This window comes from Balaenoptera ricei, chromosome 1 (assembly GCF_028023285.1).
Source record: "Balaenoptera ricei isolate mBalRic1 chromosome 1, mBalRic1.hap2, whole genome shotgun sequence".
Lineage (NCBI taxonomy): Eukaryota > Metazoa > Chordata > Mammalia > Artiodactyla > Balaenopteridae > Balaenoptera > Balaenoptera ricei.
In genome coordinates, this window is record NC_082639.1 from 167517141 (window position 1) to 167535234 (window position 18094).

At 35.6% G+C, this 18094-nt stretch overlaps 1 protein-coding gene across 5 annotated transcripts in view; it reads right to left on the reverse strand.

Moving 5' to 3' along the window:
• The window catches only part of SMYD3 (SET and MYND domain containing 3), a 715741-nt gene that overhangs the window by 506602 nt on the left and 191045 nt on the right, over nt 1-18094 (reverse strand). For 4 of the 5 annotated variants that reach the window (XM_059905341.1, XM_059905330.1, XM_059905320.1 and 1 more), the window contains exons 3-5: nt 14768-14875; nt 13118-13175; nt 10978-11114 (exon numbers count right to left, since the gene is read on the reverse strand). In XM_059905341.1, the coding sequence (XP_059761324.1) occupies nt 10978-11114; nt 13118-13175; nt 14768-14875 (303 nt within the window). Of the gene's footprint in view, nt 1-10977; nt 11115-13117; nt 13176-14767; nt 14876-17553; nt 17613-18094 lie in introns of all 5 variants that reach the window. The other variant, XM_059905348.1, reaches the window with a different exon arrangement.

The following is an 18094-nucleotide window of genomic DNA, read 5'->3' on the forward strand; positions in this document are numbered from 1 at the left end:
GTTTGTAACGTTAAGTTCTGTTTGCTCTATCACATTTTTACTTCAACTTAGAAACTAATTCTTGAGCACTTAGGCATCAACTAGGAGAAAGAGCATTTGAGCTCCAAAGACCTAAATTTTAGCATCCATCCTGTCATTGGGTGACTATTTTATTAACCTTCTCTGAGCCACAACTGATGCATCATGGAAAGAGGGAGAGGGAAGGAAGTGGGGAGACTACGGAACTGGATAGTTTCTGTGATCTTTTCAGGCCTAAAATTGTACGGTTGTACTATGCTTAAGGAAGGAATTGGGTAACATGACTCCTATTCTCACAAAGTTTACAATCTAACTGGGAATGTAGAAAATGAAGACATACAACTAATAAAAAGAGAGAATATTCACCATTGTCAAATGATTGGCATAGAAAATACCAGTGGCTACTGATTTTACAACAAGGAAGGATCAATCCTAGTCAGGTGGATTTCATCAAAGAAATAAGCTGGACTTGGATAGAGAGGATGGGGAAAGATATACTACATTCTTCCATTAGGCACCATGAATACGGCAAACACAGAGCACTTTACATATCATCAAGCCCTACCTTATTCATGGAGATAACTCATCCTGACATGTGTTTCTAATCTGGAGTGAAACACTTCCAGGGACAGGAAGCTCCAAGCTATGCCAGGGCAGCCTGATACATCCTTGGACCACTCTAATGACAAAGCTCTTCCAGATACTGAGCTATAGTCAGCTTGCCCAATATGACAGGACTTTCTGTCCTTCCTTCATCATACTTTACAAAGAACATTTATCTAAGTACGTCTCTTTAAATACGTAACACTAGGTACTGAAGAAAAATTTAATGAAAATTGACCCTTTCAGATAGTAGTTGGGCTATTTTCTCTCTTGATCAGGCCACATTTTTTTCATCTGACTTAGAGAAGCCATCCCCAAACTTACCTGCTTACCTTTATAATATACCACCTTGTTTTCTTCATCATATAGCAATGTCTGATTTCTGCCATCAAAACTATCACTCTGTTTCTAAAAATAGTAAAATTTAACAGAGTAGTTTATCACAATTTTTCATTACTATTAGTGTTATACCCCTAAAACCTTTTTTTTCCTCCCATGAGAGGTCCTTCTCATTCATAACAGAAATAGTCAAATCACAAAGTAAAATCTGAAGGCAATATCCATTATCTAAGCAAAAGATCTGAAGACTCAAACAAAAAATTTCTGAACCCGAGTTACACAGCCAAAATAATTCTACTAGGAAAATGTGTCTTGGGTCTTCCCTGGTGGTGCAGGGGTTAAGAATCCACCTGCCAATGCAGGGGACACGGGTTCGATCCCTGGTCCAGGAAGATCCCACATGCTGTGGAGCAACTAAGCCCATGCGCTACAGCTACTGAGCCTGCGCTCTAGAGTCCGCGAGCCACAACTACTGAAGCCCGCGTGCCTAGAGCCAGTGCTCCACAACAAGAGAAGCCACCACAATGAGAAGCCCACGCACCACAACGAATTGTAGTCCTCGCTCGCCGCAACTAGAGAAAGCCTGCGCGCAGCAACAAAGACCCAACGCAGCCAAAAATAAATAAATTAAACAAATAGATTTTTTTAAAAAAAGAAAAATGTGTATTTACATTTCTTTTCAAGGCAAATGAACAAACTATAACATCTGTAGTTAAAGAGAACAACAACAAAAGACTAAGAATGATAGTTTAAGTATGTAAGACATTAGTAAAGTACACATTTTTTCTATTTAAGAATTTTATTTCTTCCTAATCCTTAGTGAAATACTACATCTCTTCTACTATATTACTGAATTAAAACATTTTAAATTTATTGAATCAAATGTTTTGAGGATAAAAAATAATATATTCAAAAAACAATTATTGTATACATACTATGCTTACAAGTGTCATTGGCAATGTAAAACTGTAGAACCAGTGGCTTGTTAGAAGGTAACAGATAAAATATTTCCTATCTTTTTTTTTAATTAGAGAAGTTTTTGATAAGACGTGCTTTCTCCTACTGTGTACAAAAAAATCTTCTGGCTTACAAAAAATAATTTAAGTGTTGGCAAGCAATGGCTCATGGACCAAATCTGATCCACCACCTGTTTTTGCACAGCCTGCAAGCTCAGAATGTTTTCTTACATTTTTAAAAGGTTGGGGGAAAATAAAAAGAGGAATATTTGGGTACAAGTAAAAAATATATGAAAATCAATGTTCTGTGTCTGTAAACAAAGTTTTATTGGAAGACACCCACGCCCGTTCACTTATATATTATCCATGGATGCTTTCAACTATAATGGAAGAGTTAAGGAGTTGCCATGGAGACCATAAGTAACCCTCTCAGCGTGCATTACAAATCGCCAGTAATAATTCCTTTTTGCTTCTTGGCTTACAAAGTGTAAAATATGTGGGCTTTTACAGAGAAGGTTTGCTGAACTCTGGAATAATTAATATAATGATTCATTATTCCCTGAAGAATTTATGATAATAACAGCTTCTGTGATTCTGAGCTATCAACTGAACTTCTTGAATTTTACCATAATAAAGATTCCTTTTTACCTAGTGTTGTATATTTACAGTAATGTAATAATTTTAAAATATATTTAACAAAGAATACACCATAAAACAGAAAAGGTACAGTTTTCATGCATTATTTAACTAAGTCAACAATTAAACACCTACTGTATACAATGAAGATTTCTAGGGATTCAAAATAAATAAAATGTAATTCCTAGCTCTAAGAAAGTCATACTCTAGTAGGGAGACATAGTACTCTAATAAAGGTTTTTGTCACTAAAGGGAAGGCCAAAGCAATGAAAGTAACCTCTACCATTTCATAATGACATACTGTCATTTTAAAAATATTACCTCTATATGAATTAATGGCAAGTTATACACTCAAGTAAATAAGGCAACAAGGCTTGGCCAACACGTTTATCCATTAATAGTTTTAATCAAAGCATTAGCCTTATGTACATAATCAACCTTGACCAACATACATGTAAGTAAAAATGCTGATTAAGAATTTACTAATTATTCTTCTGAACTTCAGAAGTTACTTGGCATCTGGTCCTTAACTATGAAAACAGACACCAACTCATCATAGGTTATTTGCACATAAAGGAAGAGAAATAGTAACTGAATGGTTAATAATGAAGAACATAATAGATAAATATCATCATTAAAAATACACATTTTGTTTTGAAATCTCAAGTGTCCTACAAATGTCACTTTACTTGGAAGAACATTTCTGAGAATAACTGTCCCTTGAATCTACTCAGAGATTCAATCTATTGTAAAAAATAAATAAATACATCATAAATGCATCAGCTTTTCATAATTAGAATGCCAGGGTGTGCATGCAGTTAAGAATGTTGGCTGTTTGCCTGCTTTACTTAAAACCAGAAGAAAAGTATAATCCCAATAATGAAGTCTTCTAGCAACTGTTGTGAGCAGACGAGAGAGATGTCTCAACTAGCAACTACCTCCAAATGTAGAGACACATGTACCCCTGTGATTGGAGGTTAGTAATCCTGGTGTGTCTCCTCGCTTTTAGTATTAAATATTTAATGGCATATTTTTCCTTAATGGAATCCAGGCACATCTGATCAGTCACTGGGATCATTTAGTAATGCAGCCAAAGTTATCATACTGTCATTTCATATAAGCTTTGTAATTAGATAATTCATCACTTTACTAATTCAAAAGATTGCTTTCTTTACTACTTTATAGCATGCTACGGTAGTGAAATTCAACTAAGCTGATCAACAAAAAGGCTCTAAAATTTGGTCCTACATGAACTTGAAACCTCCAAGTGGCAAACATACACACTCCTGACCTTTCAAAACAATAGTGGTAATATCTGTCCCACAAATTAGCCTAACAGCAACACTGAAGTAATAAAGCACCAGTACATCCAGAATGAGAGGGCTAACTAAACAAAAAATTTAAGATTAAAAAACTGAATATATCATAAACAAATTTGTTCTTGCCTTTTACGGAGGTACACCATTCTTTGGCAAGTAAAAAGACCCAATAAGGGTTTATTTAGTAATTTTTTCCTCCATGATGACTTATATACTTTACTAAAATTATGAGGCTATGGCAGAATATCACAAAGACTATTTATTAACACTCTAATGGCACGTATCAGGCAAATGCAAGTATAATCTTAAATATATTATCATTTGTGTCTTATTTCTAACATATCTCAATCAAAAATATTAAATTACTATTTATTTTCATCCTATGAATTAGCAGATTCTCGTTTTAACCCACTCTCCACTGTTTCTCCAATAAACAAAAATTCTCCCCCAGTGAAAAAGAATTTACTCAGAATGAAACTGAATGTAAACTTTAAGTATCATAGCACAAAAAGCACCTAAAATTCTCACTTTCAAATCTATACAACCACAGTGTACATTGCAAAACCAGCTCCCCCTAATAGCATTAAAAATTAGAGTTCAGAAGGCAAGCTCTGGAGGTCGCAGATGTGCCCTAAATAACAAAAATAACATTGTACCAGGAAAATTATTTTGTTTAAAAGAAAAAAAGAAGGAACATCTTCTCAAACAGATGTGAAATTTCTAATCAAAAAATTTTGTTGCAGTTATATAATATTATCGAGTTAAAAAGTACTTTGCAGAGTTCTGGCAGCACTAACAATGATATCTGTTTCGTGGTCAGGAAGGTCACTTTTATTCTTGTTGCTTCCAATTTAATGTCGGTTTTGAAACATTTTATGCAACTAGTCCATTTTCTATTTTTTTTTTTGTTCAGAGCTTATCACATTCTAATCAGTCTACCAAATGCATTTTTAGAAAAGAAGTTTTAAGTCCAGAAAAAAAAATAAGTATATTGTTCTAGAACTCTGCACAGTGATCGCTAAAAAATATACTCTATGCATAGAAAATAAGCTCAGAACTAAGCCTACTGACATTAAATTTAGAATAACCATTACCAATAATTACCAGTGTATGTTTGGGGGGATGGAATAGAGACATCCCATGTCATTTCAGTGAACTATGACAAGACAACTAACAAAACTCTTTAATTTAATTTCATCCTTTTAAGATTCATGTGTGAGAAACATTTCATTCACCATAGTAAGCTTGCTTTTATATTTCCTACATGAAATCCCAAGAAACTACTCTGAAATCATGGAGTTGCGATGAATGTAGGACATAGTAAATGATTTCTTTCCCAATAGCTATGGGCTGAAACCAAGCCAGTTACTAAGGGAAAGGTACTATTTTCTGCCTGCAAAATTTTTTTCTCAACAAGATAGGTAATTCTCAGCACGGGCATGAGATACCAGCACTGGACACAACTGTAAGCAACCACCTGAGACTCTGGTTTACAATCAGTTGCAGATTACACTCTTGGCTACATGACAACACAGGGGGACATACAACACCGAAGTTTTATACTAGAATACAAATAAATATGGGAAATAGGCACAGCAGTAGTAGAAATTAATAACGTGTCAGACACTCTAAGTACTTTAGAGTTAACCCTCACTTTAATCTGTAAATATTACTATTATTATTCCCATTTACAGATGAGGAAATTGAGGTTGAGAGAATTTCACTAACTTGTCTGAAAAAGCAACTTAGCCATCATACTACTATTCAACCTCCCATTTAAATCTGCCCTCTAACTGTAATTTTCTCACCTTTTAAAGTTTATAGTCATCATTATTTGTATATACATTCTCTATATTTGTAGCAAATGTTTCGAACTCTATCAACAGATTGAACCATAGGAGTTGTCTTGCCAAGATAAATCCATTTTGAAATCTAACCAGAAATCTTATTTCAAAATAGAAGTGGAAGGAAAAAAGTTGGGGAGTGGGAAGGAGAAGGGGCCTGTGGAGATGGAAAAATACATCTTCCCTTCTCTAAACAATCTGAAAAAGAGCCCGCAGAGATGAGCCTGGCCTCTATTTTTGATGAATATACAAATAGTCACACGCCTCCACTGTGCTCACTAACAAGTATCCCCAGTACATCTCCCACCCTTTGGCCACCTTCATTATTGCCAGTGGCGAACCACCACTTTCCTCATACCCTTATGCTTTTATTTCCATTCAGCCACACCCCCAAGTAACATACAATCTAAATTAAAAAAAACAAAATCTTATGCAAATAAAGCTTCAAGCAAATCACTCCCACATTTCCATCCAACCAGATCATCCCTCTTCAGCTCCCCAGCTACAGAAATTCTAGAGGTACTACTACCCTCGCTAATTTTCTCTTACTACCTAAAGCAAAACAAACATTTTAAGCATCACGCTTTCATTCAAACTCTTTTTGTAATCACTAAATATAACTGAAACATGTATTCCACTGGTTACAACTGCCTTTTCAAATCTTCTCCATAGGAAGTCAATATATTTTTCTTACCCGGGGGTTAGAGGAGTCAGTACCCCCTCGCTCCCCGCAAGTATTTCTAGACCATTCTCTATAATTGTTTCCCAACACCATCTTCTCTTCTGAAATTCATGCCATTAATTTCTGCTTCCTATGTGAAGTCCTCCTTGATATCCTCCCCTAGAAAAATTTCTCCTTCCTACTTAATTTTTACAACCAGGCAGTAAGTTCAGAAGTCAACAGGATATTTTTTTTTTTAAACATCTTTATTGAAGTATAATTGCCTTACAATGGTGTGTTAGCTTCTGCTTTATAACAAAGTGAATCAGTTATACACATACAATATGTTCCCATATCTCTTCCCTCTTGCATCTCCCTCCCTCCCTCCCTCCCCATCCCACCCCTCTAGGTGGTCACAAAGCACCGAGCTGATCTCCCTGTGCTATGTGGCTGCTTCCCACTAGCTATCTGTCCCACATTTGGTAGTGTATATATGTCCATGACACTCTCTTACCCTGTCACATCTCACCCCACCCCCTCCCCATATCCTCAAGTCCATTCTCTAGTAGGTCTGTGTCTCTATTCCCGTCTTGCCACTAGGTTCTTCATGGCCTTTTTTTTTTTTTTTTTCCTTAGATTCTGTATATATGTGTTAGCATACTGTATTTGTTTTTCTCTTTCTGACTTACTTCACTCTGTATGACAGACTCTAACTCCATCCACCTCATTACAAATACCTCCATTTCATTTCTTTTTATGGCTGAGTAATATTCCATTGTATATATGTGCCACATCTTCTTTATCCATTCATCTGTTGATGGACATTTAGGTTGCTTCCATGTCCTGGCTATTGTAAATAGAGCTGCAATGAACATTTTGGTACATGACTCTTTTTGAACTATGGTTTTCTCAGGGTATATGCCCAGTAGTGGGATTGCTGGGTCGTATGGTAGTTCTATTTGTAGTTTTTTAAGGAACCTCCATACTGTTCTCCATAGTGGCTGTATCAATTTACATTCCCACCAACAGTGCAAGAGTGTTCCCTTTCCTCCACACCCTCTCCAGCATTTATTTCAACAGGATATTTTATACAGCAAACTACTATCTCTAAATCCCAATTGCCAGTTGCTCTGTGTGTGTGTGTGTGTGTGTGTGTGTGTGTGTGTGTGTGTGTGTGAATGTGGGGATGGGAGTGGGAGGCTAATACTGGTAATAAGGAAGTGGAGAAAAAAGGAACACTTGGAAACATAACTGGAAAAAAGACTGCACAATAATGTGTTCGGATCAGTGAAGGGGGACGGGGGGACATTTTCCAAGCAAAACCAAGTCCTGAGCAACAGAGGCACAAGAGGCACTAAGAACCTAGTCCAACAGGAAATATACATTATTTTTCAACAGAAAACCCCAGAGTGTTCAAAATATAAATTGCTAACTTTTGAGGAATTAATCATGGTCTTCTATGAGAAAAAGCTATCAGCTCAGCAGAGAAGAAATTTGCTCTCAGGATTAAGAACCTTTTCATTCTCCACCAACCCCTTTCCTTCCCAGGCAGTACAAGTTTGATAAATATATGCATATCCCCAAGTAAAACTTTTGACTTGTTGAGATTCTTTGCCTTGGTAGATAATTTTCAGAGTTAGAATTAACCATGTATTTTGATAACCCTGGACAAGAGTGCTGCAAACAAAAAGAAAAACAAAACAAAACAAAACTTGCATAATTTGATCAGTGAATTCACTAACAGACACCTCTCTCAGGAGGCCAAGAGGCCTGATAGCAAAAGAGTAATTGTAAGGAATGTTTGGAAATCCAAATAAAGGAAAAGAACATCTGTGTGAAATCTATCAGATATAAAACAAGTTTGAAAATTATTGAAACCAAGTGATGGAAACATGAGGAGGGTTCATTACAATTGTCTCTCTACTTTTGTGTGTGTTTGGAAAAGTCCATAATCAAAGATTCAAAAAAAATAAGATAGAAACAAATTTGGAAAAGCTCTCAGAATTCCTCGTCTTAAATGACAATTAGAGGAGCCAAAATACAAGCTTCGCATGTCTAATACCTGCACAGAACCTGAATGAACATAAATGAGTGGGAGGAAAAGCAAAACATAAAACAGGCTTTTCTTTTTGAGGCCAGGTAAAGCCAGCTTTCTTTGAAGCGTAAGTTAAAAAGTTAGTTCCTTAGGTTGAGAAAGGCAGGTCAGCATAGAACCACTCCTGACAGTCTGCACATGTAGGAGCAGCAAAAGAAAGCAGCACTCTCTGAAGTGCCCATTTCTTCTCTTTGATTAATTCTATACCACCAGTAAGATGGGGCGGGGGCAGTAGATAGGGATAAAATTCCATCCAGCATTCTCCACCCAATTCCAACGCATTTGTCATGATCTGCGTCATCACACATTTGCAAAGTTATAAGCTCAGGGGCTCATCCCTAAGCTTTGCAGGACACTGATTAGCTTAATTTAAGACTATTCTATTCTTTTAAAAAAATGAAGGACAGGGAGGGGTAGGGGAGGAGGAGGGGAGAAGGAGGAGAGTTTTCTCCTTTAAGGACAAATGTATAAGCAGAAAAATAACTACAATCTATAAAATATAAACAAAACTTTTATATGGAAGTACAGGAGCCATAGGTTAATGCTGCTTTCCTCTGATTATTAACCTATATTTTAAGGCAGAAATAACAGCTCTGAGTCCAATTCCCTCATACACTACAAAAATGTATATGTTTTACTTTTGTAGTAATAACAAATATATGTGGGGAGAAGGAAAGCACATTATTAAAATTTTGTCTGCTTAATCATAATGACAGAATTTCCCCCTACACAGCACAAAGAAAAGTTCATTGTAAGATACATGAGATTAAAATTATTTTAAAAGAAACAAGAGAAATAAGATAGTAATTTACAATTTACACTAAGCAATGAAAGTATTTTTAAATAGTTATTATGAACACTAATAACTCCAGTAATTAGCACTTGAACATTTTTCAACAATAGGAAACACTAGAAATGAAGTTACAGTCATCATAAGGTATATTTTTATCTTTCAGTAGGTGTTACGTTGTATAGCATGTAACATCAAAAGAGCTTGTGTGCACTGTATACACAGCGTTACTATAGGTTGTAATTTTCAGAAGCATATGAAATAAACATGAGAAACTTCTCAGATGCATTATAAACAACACTTACATTTTGAAATCAATTTTAATTAATAGACAAACCAGAATGTAATGCTAAGATGATATTATCAGAAAATCGTAAGAGCATATCCTAAAGAATAAAACTACATTTGGGAAAAACAAGAATAAATCTGTAGCAATCACACTAATCACATTTAAATTCTTAGAAAATAAGCAGATTATAAAACATACTTTAAAAATATTCACAAGATAAATATATCATTGGATGTGTGAATATAAATTGTAAAATTGACAAAATCACCCTCAAATGTAAAATTTTACTTATTATTAAAAATATGATCTATATTTAAACAAATCCAAACACATAATATGAGAAAGTAAGGACGGCAAACACATGAGAATAACAAAGGATATATTGGTTCCTTTGTCCCTATCCCAGGGTAGATATCAAGAATCAATCAGGGACTTCCCTGGTGGCGCACTGGTTAAGAATCCGCCTGCCAATGCAGGGGACATGGGTTTGAGCCCTGGTCTGGGAAGATCCCACATGCTGTGGAGCAACTAAGCCCATGCGCCACAACTACTGAGCCGGCGTTCTAGAGCCCGTGAGCCACAACTACTGAGCCCACGTGCCACAACTACTGAAGCCCACACACCTAGAGCCCGTGCTCCACAACAAGAGAAGCCACTGCAATGAGAAGCCCACGCACCACAACAAAGAGTAACCCCCGCTCGCTGCAACTAGAGAAAGCCGTGCACAGCAACAAAGACCCAACACAGCCAAAAATAAATAAATGAATAAATAAATTAAAAAAGAAAAAGAAAAAGAATCAATCAGTGCATTCTTTCTCTCTGGGCCCAAACAAACCCTCAGAATCACTTCCAAAAAGAGCACTCAGGTACCCATTACCAAGAGACCACAATGAAATATTAAATTATACCTATTTTCTATCCCTAATCTAAGATTTTCGTGACTTAAAACATTTAAACAAATGTTTTGGCAATTTGGGCAATTATTTTAAAATCAGAAATGGTTATATTTTCATATTATTTAAAATTCACTTAATCAAGAAATGGATTCCAATAATTTCTTTCACTTCAAGGAAGTCTCCATTGCTGAAACAACCACCACAAAACTAAATGGACTCAATGGCAAACTTAAATCCATTCATAAAAAATAATGGAATATGTTACTTTCTTTTGAGAAAAGAAAGCACACTCTTTTGAGGGTGTGCTTTGACAGCTGACAATGAACATACTTGGGCCATTAGTAAGAATACTGATAAAGCAGAAAAAATAATACTCTTTTCAATAGAAGCAATACATTCTCCCATTCTCTACTCAGTAAAGCAGGGGACTGATAAAGGCATGAAGGGTCCTGGATTTTCACGATCAACAACGAAATAAGGAGTAAAGGGTTGACTTATGGCATTAGCAAAGATACCAAAGTTAACACTTACCTTTGCAAAGGCTTCAAAAATGTCAAAGGAAGGTGGCAGCTGAGAAGCATCCTGTATTTCTTCTCTCATGAAATGGTGAAATGTCAATGCAAGTTGCCTGAGGCCCTCTTTCTTATCTTCAGTCAGTTTGTTAATATCTTTTTTAAAGAGAAAATAAATAGTACAATCACACAGTGAACTTTCAATGGATAATTTTCAGGTATTCAATGGTAGCTCTTAAGGCAGATATTTCCTACCCTAGATTCCATTCTGACAGAGATCAAATGCATCTTTTTATTTTTTGACAACTACAAATCATTATCATACGTTATCAATCAAATTCTGCCAAACGTTATCTACAAAATAAGATCAAACACCTACCAAAACAAAATAAATACACACACAGATGAAAAAACATTAAAACCAAAATCAGTAATGATGTGTGTTAGTAGATTTTCTACATCCTCCTGCACACATGCAGGAGGCACCTGCACTAAATAAGTGCACTAAATATGGCACTAAATAAGCACCATAAATGCTTATTTAGTTAGTGAATTTAAGTAGACTTTTCCATGAAACAATTTACAACCAGGTCATAACTAACTGATAAACAGTATCATCTCAAAGACAAAAAAAACAGAAAGCAAGAACTGAAAAGTTCAGTTAAATTAAGTTCAAATTGGTGAAATTGGTCAAGTAGAAAGTACATCAAGAAAAAAACATGAATCAACCAAAGAAATCTCATTTTCAAGTTCTTTTCAGGTTGAATAAACAAGATATGATACTGCTTCAACCCAAACAGAAGGAGAAAGTTCCAAAGCCAATATCACCCCTTTAAAAACTCAGTTTCATTTACACCACAAAGGGGTGTGAAGACTAGGAGTGCACAGTTCAATTAATAACGTTTGAGAGCACTTCACTTAAGGCAGCGTGTATGACACTGCTACTGAGCAGGGCTAATGTTCATAGTAAAACTCACTGCAAGAGATGTTATTTACCTAGCAGTATTATATGAAGAAAAAAATGGCTAGTTCTCTATTAAAACTTGAAAAGATAGATCAAGATGAAACTACAGCATAACTCTGTTGCTCATGTCAGGTCTACATATTTTCTTTACATTACTTGTTCAACAGAACAAATTAACCCAATGATTCCTTAAATAATAATTTATTATCATTGGCACTTAGGATTCCATAACCATAAATCTGTACTAGATGACCTTATTTGTCTCCATCCAGAAATATTAAACTGTGTAGCACATTTACTCCATGAGCTCTTGCTACTTTTGACTTAAAAGTCATTTACAGTTTCAATGAAGAGGATCTGTGAACTGTGCCAGTAGAAAGAAACAGAAACCCTACGTTCACTTAACACTCAGATTTGCAAGGCCTCTCAGTGTTAAGGAGGTTGGCCACCGCCGTGGTAGTTCAGGAGAAGAACAACGCTCAGCGCTGTCAGAGAGCCTAAGTGATCGGTACTTTCTACTTTCCTTATTATCTAAATGTTCCCTGGAGCCCCCATTCACATTACTGTTCCCTAACATCAAAAAGAAACCAAGAGGGCTTCCCTGGTGGCGCAGTGGTTGAGAATCTGCCTGCTAATGCAGGGGACACGGGTTCGAGCCCTGGCCTGGGAAGATCCCACATGCCGCGGAGCAACTAGGCCCGTGAGCCACAACTACTGAGCCTGCACGTCTGGAGCCTGTGCTCCGCAACAAGAGAGGCCGCGATAGTGAGAGGCCCGCGCACCGCGATGAAGACTGGCCCCCGCTTGCCGCAACTAGAGAAAGCCCTCACACAGAAACGAAGACCCAACATAGCAATCAATCAATCAATAAATCTTTAAAAAAAAAAAAAGAAACCAAGAGTGGGAAGAAGGGAAAGAGGAGAGAAAAACAGAAGTAAAATTTATTCTGTCAGCTGGACAAAGGGTTATACTCCCCTCACTGCCTAACCTGGACACCTCTATGGCACCTCACAAACTCCTCTAGGGCCAAAGCTACCCTGGAATAAACTAAATAAGCTAATGTGTCTATATAAAAGCATGAAAAGGTTTGCTGCCTCACATAATAAAGAGACAGAAAAACAAAGTTTAAAAAAAAAAAAGGCAGCTCAGCAAATAAATGACAGAACTTTTAAGATGCTGATAGAGAATCACTTACTTGACTCCAGATCATAAAATGAGTAAAGTTTCTCCGATTCAGAGGGTGTTTCTTCCATCTATGAAGAAAGGGGGAAAACACCAAAAACAATTTCAAGTGCTCCAATATATAAATGAATATGTTTGCATATCTTTAAATATTCAAATGCAAGTCTGTTAAAAAGATAATTTTCTATATTATCCTTCTCATCATTCTTAGAGTTAAATTATTCAATCAGTCACAACTTTAAAATCTGTGTTGCAAACTGACCCACCAATTTAATTTCCAAACACAAAATTCTTTTACAAGAAGTTTCCATTCTTTTCTTTTTTTCCCCAATTCTACCACAGACTTGTATCACTGTAAGGGTTTTACTACTAATTATTATAGAAAAGCAAAGATGGACGAATAAAAATAAGAGTTTATTACAAACTGTGCAACCTTGGGCACGCTACTTAAACTTGAGGTGTCAATTTCCTTATGTGAAACACAGGAATAATAATAGCACTGAGTTGTTGTGGGATGAAATAAGGTATATCATGTAAAGCAATTAGCACAGGGCCTAGAAACAGTAAGTGCTCAACAGAAAGTAGCTATCATTACAGTTACTTTCTATTAGATTTTGATTCCGTAGGTCGGGGTGAAGACTGAGAACTAGAGCCCTGGGTGATTCTGAAGCAACCCATTTCTGCTCTAACAGTGGTTCTCTATCTTTTCAATACTAATAAAGTAAAAAAAAAGTTCAGACTCAAATATAATATTATTATACTTTTAATATCCAGTGATTAAAGAAACGCATAATGACAAAGTTGCTCTGAGTTTATTAAAGCTTTGAAATAAATTTGTGTATTTTAGTTCAACACAATATGTACATTTAAAAATAGTAGTAAGTAAATGTGACAGATGTTGTATATTCAGTCCAAAGACAATGCCAATTTGGTATTCTAAATCCATTTTTTTTAGTACAGATGTAGTTGATATACAACATTGCATCAGTTTTAGGTATATACTTTTACATTCCTAAATTCCTCTATGAAATTTTATTGCCAAAAGAAGTTAACAGACAACAGGACACAAGAGAGCTGAGAAGCCTGCAATAAAGAGATATTCATTCTAAAGCCTGGCAAAAAAAAAAAAACAACCCAAAACTGGAAGGTGTCACCAGAGGGGGATTTCAGGGAATCCACTAGCTGCTTTGGCAGAGTAGGGAAAGGGACTGGAGAAACAATTTCAGTGAATGTTGGCTTAAAAAAAAAAAGTAAAGAAAAAAAGATAAGTATCCTTCCTTGTAAGATTAATTATCATCTAATTAAAATCTCACTTTAAGAGGCAACCAAAAAAATTATATACTTGCCCTGTGCATTAGTTCTCAGTAGAAAAGTAATAAAGGCAATGTAACAGGCATCACTAACATCTCATGCCCCAAACATAGGACTTTATGTTTCTATTCACAGGAGATCACACACAGGGCCTTCAAAGAGGGGCGGTGCACTTCATCACTGCTGTGATTAATAGGAAAGCAACAAGTCTTGTCTTAAGACACTCCCTGGAATAATCCACCTTCTACCTTGACATGGATTTAAATTCAGTCTTAAATATGAATAATACATGCAATTGCAAGTGCTTATGTTAAATTAAAACCCAAGCATATTTCACAAGTTTTATACTCACAAGTTTGAAAACAACTCTGCCAAGAAGTCGGACAGAGTCGGGAGGATATCTGGGTTTGCAGCTTTTAAGGCATTTGCATTCTCGCTTGTGGTCCTGCCAAGCTTTTTTCTGTTAATACAAGAGTGAGAAGGGTATATAAGACATAAAAATTTAACTTTCATTTACACTGGTTTTGAATGTTGTGAGTCATCAACATTAATTTCAACAGCCTAAATATAACTGCAAATAGAAAATGAAAGCAATATTCTAATACTATTAATGATCCAGGATTCAGTATGCAATTACCAGGCATGGACATCAAGAACCTCCATTTCACCTCTGTCCTTCAATTTGTCCCTTGGTTATTACCTAACTGGTAGAGTCCAAAGAAAGAATCATTATGTATTTCTTAATAATTTATAAGATAGCCTTTTAGGTGATTAAATAGGATTCAATAATAGACAGTGATTTTGAATACAAAAAGAAAATATCACTCCAAATTAGAAAATAAAACACATGGTTCAAAAAAATCAAAACAGGGCAGATAGCTTTCTGAATTTCTGCGCTATTATAGTAAGTATAGAAATATCAAGAGGGCTAACATAAAAAATAAAAAACCTTTTTGTTTTTTTAAGACAAGATAGAAAGGGGTTATTAGCTAAAATGACCAAATGTCATTTTTACCCAGGACCATCTTGGTTTATTTATGGTATACTGGCCTAATTATTAATAGTGTCCCTTTCCATTCTGAAAAGTGTGGTTTGGATGATAAATTATATAGTCACTTTTCCCATTATCCTAGCCATGTGCTAGTGGGGCTGAAGAGACCACAGAGCCAGTCACCAATCTCGCAACACTAGGAATAAGAGGACTAAATGGATGGACATTATCCTTGAGTCCGGCGTCAGAAATGCCATGACTCCCTTTACATGGGATTACTTCTATATGGAAGTAAAATCCAGAGTATCCAATATTTAACCCTGGCAAGTGGAAGACAGCTAAACCAAATATCTAGTATGTTCTTTTCCAAATGAGAGTTGGAAGTTCAATCACTCCCAAATTCTGGGCCTATAAAATCCCCATAGAAGAGGTTTCTCTTTTCCACTTACAGCACAACATGCAGCACAACCAAAATAGTAGCTGCAGCTACTTTGAAACTATGACTCAGATTCAAGTTCAAGACAGCATTTTGCTCAGAAAGACTGCCTGTGTCAGGTTGCTGGGTGAAGGTGTGGTCTGTCTGCTGCTATTTCCTTGTAAACCAAATCTTGGAGACATTGTTTACAAGGGGTACTTCTTTTATCAACTCTATTCACAGTTGCCTCATTTCATTCCTTCATATCCACTATGGCAATGCTCTTAATGTGATTTTTTTTTTTTTTAGTATTTATACTTTACTCATTTCTAAATAAAACTGAGTTGCTTTCAAAGTAAAGATGAGTATGAAATAAGGTTGTAAAATTAGAAACAGAAAATGTAAAAATTATGAAAAAAAAAGTCCTCTAGCATTTACTTAGCATTCTACAATGTTAGACACATGACTAAGCAATTAAAAAATATTTCATTTGATTTTCACAATAATCCAAATGGTAGATATTGTCATCCTTATATTAAAGATGAAAAAAGTAAGGCTCAAGAGCTGGGATCTAACTACCAAGCTACATAAATATAAAGGGGGAGAGTATAAATTCTTAGTAAGCTAAACAGGAGAGCTAAGTAATTATCGTGCTTGTGTGCAACAATTATTTGAGCTGCCTCACAGGCAAGGCAAAAAGAAATCATAATGGCTTAGCTAATTCTTATCTGACATAAGAGAAAAACACATAGCTTTACCAAGTATTAAATCACAGGAGGAATTTATTCCAAGAATGCTAATCAGCAAACTGGACAATGTCTTTGACAATAGTTCACAACACAATGGCCTTTCACAGAGCTACTTTAATGTCAGTAGAATATAACTCAGTGAAAGAAAAGGTTTCTATTGTTCAGGGGGCTAGTCTTGGATTAACAATCAGCAAGTACCAATGTGTTGTAAGATCCCTAAAATAAATATGGTTACATTGCCAAATAAGTTTGAAAAACACTTCGTATTGTAGACCCTGCTTAGAGATTCGAAATATATTTAGCTTACTAGAAGTTCTAAAATGCTGTATTTAAGAGATTTGTATAAATAAGTTAACACAGTTTCCCATGACTGTTATTGCCAACCTTTGGGAAGTTAGGTTGGTATATACTGATTCAAATATACCTATACACTTTCTTTCCTTCAGCTCGTCTTTGAATGAGGGTGAGTTAAGCAGACAAATTCACGATCATTCTCACTGACAGGAAACTAGAGCGTGGACATTTTTGATTACTGACTGAAGGGTGAACCATAGTTTTGGTGGAAGAATTTTCATTTGGTATTGAAAGTAAGTGTCTACCTGAAAAAGAATTGTACCTAGTAGAATAAGGCTGAGATAATGGATCAAATGATCTTAAGAGCAGATTTTAATTGATACTTAACTATAAGGAATCATCTATAACTCTCCTGTTAAAACCTCTAGTTTTGAGCAGCTCAACCTCCTGGAAGCTTACCAGGGAAAAGGAACTACAACATGTACCCAAGGTAATGAATCAATTGATCTGTTAGATGACATCATTTAGAGTGAAACTTCCAAATTTTAGAAAACTCTTGTCAAAAATGACTTTATTTCTTTAACATAATTAAAATTGAGCTCTTATTTCTCAACAGTAATTAGAAAGTAGACAATATGTTTCTTTAGGCTATTCCTCCATCACTGCATGAAAACATCAGACATACTTACCTTCCCACTTGCTTCAGCAAAAAAAGATGTTCATTCTTCATCAAAAAGCCAAATCAGATCTATATAAATATGGAAAGTAATCATTCCACTTGAAACTGGCCTGTAATAGTGTCAACTTTACAGCCTACTTCATTTCTTACCATGATATTAAAAACCATGTTTTTAAAACATTAATTGTTAGGGTCGCATCTTACCATAAGGCTTACTAATAGAAGCATACCACAGAAAAGGTTTACAAAGATATTTTGTAAGCAACTGCATTTGACTTTGAAGCAAAGCTTCACAATCATACAAAAACAATAGGCATTATCTTCACTCTACAAACTTTAGCCTTGGTCAAGACCTCAAGGGACACATTATATATCCACCACTTTCTCAAAGGTAACCCCTTGACTTACTTTTTCCTATTTTCTTCTATTACTGCAAATACAGGATGTAATTAAGATTTTGTTCACAATACTGACTGTAATGTTTTCTGTTCTCATAGTTGAAAATTAACGATGATGTACAATAAGCACAAATTAGCATGAAAGACAAAGGA